Source organism: Barbus barbus, assembly GCF_936440315.1.
Source record: "Barbus barbus genome assembly, chromosome: 25".
Taxonomy (NCBI): Eukaryota; Metazoa; Chordata; class Actinopteri; order Cypriniformes; family Cyprinidae; genus Barbus; species Barbus barbus.
This window is the reverse complement of record NC_136753.1, coordinates 11,449,212-11,461,398: the sequence shown is the minus strand read 5'-3', so window position 1 is coordinate 11,461,398 and position 12,187 is coordinate 11,449,212. Positions and strand designations below refer to the sequence as shown.

General features: G+C 44.0%; 1 protein-coding gene across 4 annotated transcripts in view; it reads left to right on the top strand.

The window, feature by feature from the left end:
* Positions 1-12,187, top strand: part of LOC306844454 (SEC14-like protein 1) — a 146,508-nt gene that overhangs the window by 24,379 nt on the left and 109,942 nt on the right. For all 4 annotated transcript variants that reach the window (XM_079376602.1, XM_079376603.1, XM_079376604.1 and 1 more), the window contains exons 3-4: positions 10,616-10,765; positions 10,868-10,999. In XM_079376602.1, coding sequence (XP_079232728.1) covers positions 10,616-10,765; positions 10,868-10,999 — 282 coding nt within the window. The remainder of the gene's footprint in view (positions 1-10,615; positions 10,766-10,867; positions 11,000-12,187) is intronic.

The following is a 12,187-nucleotide window of genomic DNA, read 5'->3' as shown; positions in this document are numbered from 1 at the left end:
CGCGCGAGCATCATCCCGCTGTCTCTTCTTTTTTCTTTTTTCCGCCCCCGACTCTTGGTGCCTTTTCGAGGCCATGTCTGAGGTCGGTGTCGGCCAAATTTGAAATTGATTGAAGCATAATTGAACAGACCACTGGGAGGTGGGGAAGGGGGGGGGGGCACCAGAGGGAGACTGGCACAGAGATTCACCTTTTTCTCGACTAATTTGGTCTAGGCCTATATTACTTTTGTATTGCTTTTGTATATTAACATGCTAGAAATATTTTATTTGTTATTTATACTAGTAGCCTATATTGTGATGATATTTTCACGACCCAGATTTTTTGGTGCCCCCCCCAAGCACTTTGTGCCCTACGCGCAGTGCGTGATGTGCGTGTGCGGAGCGCCGGCCCTGCAAGCAGCACTCGCAATACGTCTAATAGGAAGGACAAATGGATTTGCAACAGTTGATTTGTCACTCCCGGTGTAGAGAGTTTCTCACTGTGTGACACGGTAAGTTGCGAATATGTTAGACACGGTGTTGGTATTAAAAAAAAAAAAACCAAAAAATCCGGAATCGAACAGCCCTATATAATACATATTACAGCAGTGTTCATAAATGCAGTGCTGCTTTGTTTACAGCGGTAACCAAGGAAACGCTTTATCGCTGCTCTTCCATAAATCTCATTCAGCCCTTCTGCTGCTTTTGTTTCATTCAGATGTTTTATGTAGCATAGTTTCACAAAACTGAAGTCAGACTATTTTTGCTTCAGATTTTAAAATAATATAATCTATTTTACGTTAAAAACTGCTTATGTTGCATTATGCAGCATCTTGTTTGGATCGTGTTTAAAATGCAGTGGATGCATCCTTTTTTCCAATGTAAAGAGCACAGGCAAAGCCTTAATTTTGTTTCTATGAAGAGACTTCTTTTATTTGTGTTATATCTTTATTTGATTTAAGATTCATTTTAAAATGTCAGTTTTAATTTTATTTTACATATTTCAGTTTCACAAAGAAATAAGCAGCATTTTGTCCAAGCAATAATAAAAGTACACCTTTCCATTTAGGCCTATAATTTGTCTTAAATCTCATTTAAAAAAAAGTGTGAGAACCGTATCGTCAAATCAGTATCGTGAATTGCAAACAATTAAATCAGCTAATAATTAAATCATAAAATTAAATCATAACCCTAACCAGCACTTTTAGAGTTTCATCCCCCTATCAGATGTGAGCATAAGTATTGGTACAGTTGCCTCACAGGTCTTTCTAAGTGATCAGCTGTGTCTTGTTGCATTAATTCTTCAAATATTAAAAGCAGGGAATGTGTCGTATCAGTTATATCCATTACTTCTGCATTCTGCATTCAACACAGCAAATATGCAAATAAGAATGTTAACCTGGGATTTAGGAATGTACAGTGTGAAACGACTGTTAATGAATACCCAGGATTAACAGTTAACCCCAGGTATAGTATGAGCAGTGTGAAACGTGATTACAGATAACCCAGGATTCCGTTTATACAAGGTTTAGGATGACCCAGGGTTAACAATTTCAAGTGTGAAAAGCCCTGAAGAGTGACTTTTTTTTTTTTTTTCCAAAAATCATCATGATTACAAATAGTGTTGTCACGATACTGGAATTTCTAACTTCGATATGATACCTTGAAAAATATTGATATTCGATACCATTTTCGATACCACGGAGAAAAAAACTGCCACAATATTAAGGGGGTAATTTTTAATTTAAAGATAAATGTAACAAGTCGAGAACATGCGGTATATTTTACATGAACAAAAAAATGTCTTGAGGTACTGCATTTGTTGATTTATTTATTAATCTTTTATTAATCTTAGTTAAATGTTAATTGAAACTAACGTTTACTAATACATGTACTAATTAAAATCCAAAGTTCTATTTGTTGATATTCTCATTTGCTTCATAACCAAAATATTTCCAGATATAGGGCCCTATGAAATCAGTTTTATTTTTCCCCAAATTCCATTTTATTTTTTTCTACATTAATTTTTTTCCATTTTAATTTTTCTGGATTCCGTTTTTTTCCGTTTGAATTTTTCTGGACTCTTTTTTTTTAATGGTCAAATTAAATGCTATTAATCTAAAAGCATGTCTAATTCATTAAAATCATGAAAATTATACAATTTAACATTTAATTTATTAAAAGTGTAACAAAAATGACACGTTTAGGGCCGTATGAAATGTTTTATTTTTTTCTCACCTTATGTTTTGTTGTTACCAAATTCTGTGTTTCAGCATGTCTATTATTTGAATGCATACAAACAATTTTTATTTATTCTTACAGTAGCCTTATGAAATGTTTTCCCCCTCAGAAATTCTGTGTTGTGTATTTAAATTTGACTGGATATCAGATGAAGGCATAAAACTATTTTAATTTATATTTGAATGAATGAAAATTAAACATTTATATTTTTGGCAAATGAAGGGGATTTACTATTAAAATTAAAATTTTGTGATTATTTCTTTTTTTTAAATGAACAGTAGTAGTAAGTAGTAGTATTATGTACATTCTACTAAATAATAGTAATATAGCCTATTTCTGGCACACGGTCTTTAATAGGCTAAGTTAAACCGAACTTTTATTTTGACGGGTTGCTGTGAATACTTTTAAAGTTCTGTGTGTGTATGACATGACGCTAGTTTTACTCAAATTAAATGGTAAAATGCTCGTAAAGTGCCTTTCAGATCAGTTCTGGAGATATTGTTGATGTATTTATGTCCTCATTGAGACGGCAGACACTGAAATCACCGCGAGCGCCACATTAGTAAACACAACCGCACGTGCAGCACATTCACACAGAGACGCGCAGAACATGCAGGATTCATATTTAAATCCACTTTTGCAGCTTAATATTTACAGATACTAGTCCATATCGCGATTTGATTTAAGTGTAATGACCTACTTTTGATTAATTCATCCAAACTTTGACAAATTCCGTGACATTCCGCGTTAAACTGTAAATTCCGTTTTTATGACTGGATTCCGTGCGCGTTCTCTGCATCGCGGAGATCATAGATCCCTACAGATAGCGCTCCTGCTGTGTTCTTTAACAACCAGAGCAGTCATCTTTCTATTCACTTCACTTTTGCTATTTAACCAGAGCGAAGGAGACGAGTGCGGTCACGTGTGGTGCTTGTCCACGCGCCTTTGGAGAGAAGTGAAAGTGACAGCTCTGCTAGTATCGGTGTATCGATACTTCGGGAAATTAATATTGGTACCGTTCAGATATTTCAGTATCGATATTTATCAAAATATCGATATTTTTGACAACACTAATTACAAATGTGATATCGATTTTATGCAACAGTTCAATAAACAATAACTTAATATTAAGAGATTTACGTTTTAGACACCATATTTCCTGCTTTTGCTCTATTTCTACAACAAAAAACATTCCAAACACAGCCACAGCACTGTTTTGCGGCTCTGAGCGGCATGACGGTGATTTGTTCCTGAATGAATCAAACGTTTAAATGATTCTGTTCAATCACAATGACTCACTTATTAACGCTGACTTACTGCCACCTCCTGGTGGTTTTAATTTCACATTTAAAGTATCGTACTCGGTTACTATCGTAACCTCGGTTCCCTGAGATACGGAACGAGTACTGCGTCTTGCTAAAGACGCTATGGGAAAAAGCCTTTTTTCTCCTTTACTGAAGCCTTATTCAATCACGCAGTCAAACTGCACGATCATTGGTTCGTGCAGTGTGTTAAAAACGAACCAATGTGTCGGCAGCGGAGCTGCACGAGCCTATGGCGACGGAGATCCAGATTCCAGATCCCGAGATTCCAGATCCCGCCAGAATGGGCGGGGTTATCTGGCTATATAATCGGCCGTCTGGCCATAGGATCCTCAGGTTTACTTCGACTGAAGCGACGACTGAGTCGTGCAGCTACCTGGCACGGCAAAGTACGCAGTACTCTTGCTAAAGACGCTATGGGAACACAATTCAATCACGCCGTGCTATGGTAGAGGAACGACTGTGTAAAATACCTCCATAAGCATTCCATGCTCAGAGGGAAGTATAATAGTATACTCGGGCTAAAGCGAGCTGAGCTCGTAGGGGTCACGCTCGGCCCGGGTCATTCCATGCATTCCTCGCATACTCAGCACTTTCAGGGCTGAGATATGCAAGGAACCCATCAGAGAGCTTGAGTGCCCGTGCAGTCAAGAGTTCTCCGTTAGGGTTGTTCCCACAACGTAAGTCATACTCATCTAAGCAGATAGGACCCTGGCCTGCAAGGCCGGTACATCCAGCTTATAAAACCTTGCAAATGTGGACGGCGAGGCCCAGCCGGCCGCCGCACAAATGTCTGTAATAGACACACTGCTAGACCAGGCCTGTGACGAGGCAATGCCTCTAGTCAAATGGGCTCGTACTCCAATGGGGCATTGAAGGCCCAAGGAAGAGTAAGCCAGCGTAACGGCATCCACTATCCACTTACAGAGTCTCTGCTTCGTGACCGGAAGCCCTTTGGCGCGGTTACCGAAGCTAACAAAGAGCTGTTCCGTGCGCCTGAAGGAGGCGGAACGCTCACAGTAGATCCGTAGGGCTCTAACATGGCATCACAAAATTAACTCCCGGTCCTCCTTGGAGGGAGGAAGCGCGGAGAGTTTGATGACCTGAGCTCTGAACGGAGTGGAAAGTACCTTAGGTACGTATCCATGCCTTGGTTTTAGGACGACCTTGGAGTCGTTTGGCCCAAATTCCAGGCAGGTGGGGCTCACAGAGAGCGCCTGCAGGTCTCCTACTCGCTTGACTGACGCTAGTGCTAGTAGCAGAGCAGTCTTCAGCGACAGTGACCAAAGGTTCGTGGACTGGAGCGGCTCAAAAGGAGGGCCCCTTAGCACAGTAGGTAAGTCCCATGTAGGGACAGTAAGGGGCCGAGGCGGATTCAGCCTCTTGGCACCCCTTAGAAAGCGGACGATAGCATTGTCCCTGCCCACTGATTGGCCCGCAATAGGGGCGTGGAAGGCCGCTATAGCCGATACGAACACCCTGAGTGTGGAGGGAGAGCGTCCTTTATCCGGCAGTTCCTGCAGGAAGGACAGAATCAACGCCAACTCAGATGTAGGGGGGTCCTCACCGCGGTTTAGACACCATTCGGAGAAAACCGCCCATTTAAGGGCATAGAGGCGTCTCGTAGACGGGGCTCTAGCCTCAGAAATGGTATTTAGCACTCGCTCTGGGAGGCTGGTAGGCTCCCGTTGAGCGGCCAGAGGTGAAGCGCCCACAGTTTGGGAAGAGGGTGCCACAAACCATTCACCTGAGAGAGGAGATCTCGTCTCAGGGGCATGGACCAGGGGGCTGCAGTTAGCAGCTGGGTCAGCTCTGACATCCAAGGCTGGTTCTCCCACAGGGGGGCCACCAACAAGACCTTGTGTCGTTGTTCCCTGATTCGCCTGATGACCTGAGGAATCAGAGCGATCGGAGGGAATGCATAAAGGAGGAGGTTGGGCCAGTCGTGGGCCAACGCGTCCTTGACCTTCGAATAATAGGCTGGGCAGTGAGAGTTGTCTTTGGAGGCGAAAAGGTCTACTTCGGCCTTGCCAAAGATTCTCCAGATCATTCGAACCGTCTGCGGATGGAGCATCCACTCTTCTGAGGGGACGTTGCTCCGTGATAGCATATCCGCTCCTCGGTTCAATCTGCCCGGCAAATTTGCTGCTCTCAGCGAGCGCAAGTTGAGCTGAGCCCACTCCAGAAGTCGCTCTACCATAAGGAAGAGGCGCTTCGAGGAGAGACCTCCCTGGTGAAGTACGTAGGACACCACTAACATGTTGTCTGAGCGGATCAGCAAATGTCGTCCCTTTAGCTCTGGCAGGAAAAACTGGCAGGCTCGACACACTGCTAGCATTTCTAAGCAGTTGATGTGAAGGTTCTGCTCCGCCTTCGACTAAAGGTCGGTTTGCCTTCGCACAGCGCCCCCAACCCATGTTGGAGGCGTCTGTTGTGACAACTTTCCTGCTGCAGACCATCCCTATGGCCACACCCTTTCTGAACCATCGTGGGTTCTTCCAGGGGACCAGGGCTGTTACACAGGCCTGGCTCACCCTGATATGTAGGACGATCATGTCACCATGCGTGGGGCGGAACCCGTGGTTTCAACCAGCGCTGAAGGGGCCGCATGCGAAGCAGGCCCAACTGTAGCACCGGCGATGCTGTGGCCATGAGGCCCAGCATCCTCTGAAACGCTTTGACGGGGCGAGCGGTGCCGCTCTGGAAGGAGGCTGCGAGCTTTTAAATGGCCAGAGCGCGTTCCGGCGCTAGCACAGCTCTCATCTGAGCTGAGTCCAAAACTGTTCCCAGAAACGACACCCGTCGGCTGGGAAACAGCGCGCTCTTGGCAAAATTGACCCTGAGCCCCAGGCATTCTAGGTGGCTGAGGAGGAGGGCTCTGTGTGAGAGTAGTTGTACCTCTGACTGGGCCAGAATGAGCCAGTCGTCGAGGTAATTGAGAATGCGGATTCCCATCTGCCTGAGAGGGGAAAGAGCCGCGTCCATGCACTTCGTAAAAGTGCGTGGGGCCAGGGACAGTCCAAAGGGAAGGACCGTGTACTGATAAGCCACTCCCTCAAAGGCGAATCTCAAGAATCGTCTGTGATGGGGGGGCTATCTGGACGTGAAAGTATGAGTCTTTCAGGTCCAGGGAACAGAACCAGTCCTCTGAGCGAATTTGCGAGAGGATCTGCTTCAGTGTGATCATCCTGAACGACCTCCTCACGAGGGCGCGATTCAGGCGTCTGAGATCGTGGATGGGCCGGAGGCCGCCATCCTTCTTGGGAACGAGGAAGTAACGGCTGTAAAAGCCTGATTCGCTCTGAGCTGGAGGAACCATTTCTATGGCTCCTTTTTCCAACAGCATCATCATTTCTGAACGTAGAACGTGAGCGTTCTAGCCGTCTACAGAAGAGGAGACCACGCCGCTGAAGCGCGGGGGTCTGCGAGCGAATTGGAGTGAGTAACCTCGTTCTATTATCCGTATAACCCATTCTGACACTCCGGGGATGGCCCTCCAGGCCTTGGCCCGCGTGGCAAGGGGCTGGATAAACTCGAGTGGCAGGCCGCCTAGCGAGGACCTGAAGCTCGTGATAAGAGGGAGAGGAATGTGCTCCCTTTTGAAAATGTTTGTGTTTTATTTCCTTGCTATAACAGCGATCAGTTGTGTGGGCGCTTTTTGAAAGGGCCCAGTGTTCACAACAGTATTTACCACAAACTCATTGCCATCGGCACCCGGAGCTAAACGGGGTGTTTGGAGGCATGACAGAGGCCATTTGGGCCGTGGGCACAGCCCAGAAGCGTCAGGAGTCTGAAGCTGTCCGTTATAATCATAGTGACACTTGCTTTCGATCTGCCTAAGGATCAACCACTCTTAGAAGAGGGGTATTAATTACCATTGTGTAAACACACCAGCAGATCAAAAGTGCCACGCGCATCCTCTCAGATCCGCTCGTAGCGGACGAGGGGAGGGGCCATCTTCACTGAAGAAGGCGAGCCGAGATCAAAGAGTGAAACGCGGGGCTGCGCTGGCGTAAATTCACTCAAGCTTGATCGCTCGAACCCTGGAGCTTGCAGTTTCTTCCCCGAGATAACTATAACTGGGAGAGTAGAAACACTAGAGCAGGGGAGGCGTGGCCACCTTCATTGAAGAAAGGGACCGTGAGCGCGGCAGGGACAGACTGAAGCTTTCATAATGAAAGTAGCGCTGGCAGATCAAAGAGCTGCAAGAGGCGCTAATCCTTAGTGTAAACACACTGGCAGATCAAAGACTGTATGCAGAGTGAAAAACGCGGGGCTATGCCGGCGCGAAAAATCACTCAAGCCTTTTTTTTTTTTTTTTATATCCGTCTCCTTCTCCGAGGTGACTGGGAGAAGAGAAACGCGAGAGTCGGGGCTGCCCAGTGCAGCATGTTACAATGTGCACAGAAGGATTGAGCCACTCAATGTAATGAGGCGCGCTAATCCACACGCGCTGGCAGATCAAAGCGCTGTATGCAGAGTGAAACACACGGGGCTATGCCGGCGCGAAAATCACTCAAGCCTGAACGCCCAGCCAGGCGGTTTTACCATCTTTTTCTCCGAGGTGACTGGGAGAAAATAAACGTGAGGGGGTGGCCGCCCAGCGCAGCATTTTACAATGCGCGCAGAAGGATTGAGCCACACAATGTAATGAGAGGCGCTAATCCACATGCGCTGGCAGATCAAAGCGCTGTATTCAGAGTGAAACACACGGGGCTATGCCGGCGCGAAAAATCACTCAAACCTGATTGCTCAGCCTCACTCGCTGTTCCTGTCTCTGAGGTGACTGGGAGAAGAGAAGGGGGGTATGCCTGCTACATAGAGGACCGCGAGCAAATCAGGGCAAAGCCTGGCTTTCGGTGAAAGCAGGCTGCCTGTGTGAGCGCAGTCTCAGTGACGCACACACATAGCTTTCCACTCCGGTCCGCCAAAGAGAATAGAGCCCCCCAATGAAGGAGGAGCTCTGATTCTCACGTGTGAACACCGGCGGATCAGAGCGCTGCAGGAAGCTCCGTGGCTCTGATGTTTCATTCTCCGAGCTTTGCTGAGAGAGGGGAAACGGGAGAGCGGAGCTGCCTCCACAGAGACGGACAGCGAGCGGGAAGAGCGAGGCTCATACTCGAACGAGCTGTCTCAGTAAGCGCGCAGTCAGTGCGTGGGCGAGACCCAGACAGGCGGCGCGCGCTCACTGCTCTTTTGCATCGTGCAGGATTCCCTGCACGAGCCACACTCGCTGTTGCGGCATTTGCAACAACGCCGATAAATATGCATTTATATAGCACTCACCGGATGGCGGCAGCGAACAGACCGGGGCTTCTGCGGGGCTGGAGCGCGGTGAAAGCGGCGTCTCAGCTGGCAGGAGGTCTCTGGCTCAGCTGCGAGGCGTGTCAATGGCGAGGCGGCTTCTTGGGATCAGCGAAGGCGAGATGTCGTCGCTGAAGGAGAAGAAATCTGAGGATCCTATGGCCAGACGGCCGATTATATAGCCAGATAACCCCGCCCATTCTGGCGGGATCTGGCGGGCTCCGTCGCCATAGGCTCGTGCAGCTCCGCTGCCGACACATTGGTTCGTTTTTAACACACTGCACAAACCAATGATCGTGCAGTTTCACTTTTTTTAAATAATTTCAAACATCAGTTTTCAACATTTTATGTTTCAAATATCAAAACATTATTTATGCTTTTGTAACTGCAGGTTAGCATTCTATGTCCTTCTGAGATGCATTAAACAGTGTGTAAATACATCTAAATGCCACTTCAGATGCATTGCAAAGATACATTTTGTTGATACTGATTTAATTTGATTTCATTTGCATTTCATTTGATTTCATTTGCCCAAATGCAAGAATTTGACTCAAAAGAGGATGCACACTTTTAGAAAAAATGGCTTAAAGGTAAAAATGGCCATAAAACTTATTGGAAAAGATTAATTTCTATTACTGATGTGAACTGACCACACAGAATATGAAGAATATATAAAAAAAAAAGAAAAAATTAGTCAGCTGTCCACGGTAATCTTTTAAGATACCAGCACAATAACACACTCAGTAAAATATAATCTAATTATAGTTATCGATAAAATCCCAGAAAATATCGAGAGATCGTTTTTTGTGAATTTCGCACACCCCTAATTCATGTTATTTGACTTGGATAATAATTTATTGATTATAATTGGTAAAATCAATATAATTAATACTTTTGACTTATCCATTTTCTTAAAAATTGTTTAAAGGCTGAAATGTAAAGTTTATCATTTTATAAAACTTTTTGTTTTTGTGAACTTGTATCTGAATTGTAAATTATGCTTTTTACAGTCATTTTACAGTTTAATATGGTACTATAGACATTGCCCTACCCCACTCATATGGTATTCATTTTATTTGTGCAGGTCTTAAAAATGGTCTTAAAAACTCTTAAATTTGAGCTTAAAAATCCTGCAGAAATCCTGATTTTGGAATATCGCATAAAAAAAACGCTGGATGGAAATGCTGAGATGTGCATACATTCTAAAAATGCACATAAAAAATGTCTGCACACATTTGAGTAGGATACTTTTTTTTTTATCCGATAAGAAAAAATGTGCTTAAACTACGATGGAAACACATTTATCGGATAAATTCCTCCATGCGCATCAAAAAAGTCATGTCACTTTGTGATATGAGATGAGATAACTTGACTAACTAACGGACCGATCTCGTTCACAGCATCTATATGTTGTTATGGTCGTTCTAATATGTCTTGCATGACTTCTCCTATATTCTTAGTGATATTTAGTGCCACAGTTTACCAGGAAGTGACTATTTTGTTCTCTTTGACTCATTGGATGGAAATGGTGGTTTATTCGCATATGTTTTATGCGATATTCCAGTTTTGCTCATAAATTTAATTAGAACCTTTGGATGGAAACATAGCTAATGTCTTCCCCTCCTCTCTTTCTGTGCAGCAGGCCCTCAGTGACTTTTGCTCATGCAAAAAAAAAAAAAAAAAACCCACACATACTGTACCTAAAGCAGATGGGTTTTTGATTCTTCTCAGTTTTTCAGTCAATTCTTATGTTGTTCTCTCTTCTTCAGGCATATGAGAGGAGGTTTCCCACCTGTCATTTGATCCCCATGTTTGTGGACAGTGATGTGATCAGTGAGGAGGCCAGTGAGGATCAGTCTTTTCATAGGATTGAGAGGAGGTGTAAACTTGATGTAGATGCACCACGACTCCTCAAACGGGTAAAATGGAATGGAAGTCTTGTGATATAAGATGCGAATATGCTTGATTAAATTTTCAACTTTGATTTGTAATAAAATGATAAATCCTGTATTTGTGTGTAGATTGCAGGTGTGGATTATGTCTACTTCATTCAGAAGAACTCTCTGAACCACAGAGAAAGAACTCTTCATATTGAATCTCACAATGAAACCTTCTCCAACAGAGTCATCATTCATGAACTCTGCTGTTACTCGGTGAGAAAAAACCCTCACATCTCAGAGGTGCTGTTAAGTATGTAATTAGCAACTTCAATTTGGTTGTATAATATGATTAGACACCAGCATAATATTGGTACCAGTTTCTGGTGCCTCTGTATCGATAAATAATGTATTTCTTAGGCAACAAATAAAATGGCAAAGGAGAGAAATACAGTTAGTATACTGTTATAGTATAACAGTAAAAACTATTATGATGTAAATGGCTGAAATCTGTATAAAAAAGGGATTAAGCAGTCAGAAGGGAAGTGATGACAGCATTTGGCCACTAGAGATGCCACACTTCTTAATATAATAATGAAATATTCGGTATGAAATCCCCGGTTCAGTATGCTTGTTTTATTTATTTTTTTCTTCTTTTTCCTTTCGCTTTTGTGTTTCAATATTTTCAGTGCATTTTATTTCTCTCTGAATTGGCTGTTTTTGTCTGCCTGTGAGTCTCTGTCTCTGTTTTTGTGTGCCCTTGAGTCTATGCCCTGAGATGAGGAAATGCTTCCCTGTTTATAACATGCATTTGAGAGAGCAACACACACCAATCATCTTTCCTTGTAACGACTTACATTTACGGAAGACTGGCTGGAAGACCTGCCAAGAGAGTGTTGTAAGAGCTTGAACAAGGAGTTGTTTAGCATGTTTCAATTAAAAGGGCCTGGTCTTCCTAATGTTGTAGAAGGCAAATCTGCATGTCCGGGCAGTTCTAACAATGTGATGTGAGAAGGTGGGATCTACAGGGAATGATCAAAGCAACATAGTAAGTGTATACGCTTACACTCGAAGCAGTGCTGCGCAGACCGATCAGTGTATGACATCAAAGTATAAGAGAGCAGATGACTCCTTATGCTTTCGAATCACACTTGCAGTACTTTGTTATACATCGATTGATCTGCGCAGCACTGCTTCAGGTCAAACATATAGTATGTACGCGTATTTGCACCACTATTGTTCGGTTATGTACAATACCTGAATGTTATTGGTCAAATTACTTGTCAATCATTACCTCCACAAAGAATAATGTGCCTGAATCCAGCCTTGACAAAGCACCCCCTATATCATCACGGTTCCTCCACCAAATTTCACAGTGGTTGCGAGACACTGTGGCTTGTAGGCCTCTCTCTGTCTAGATGACCTAGGGCCTCATTTATAAAGCGTGCGTAAGCTCAGATTTGA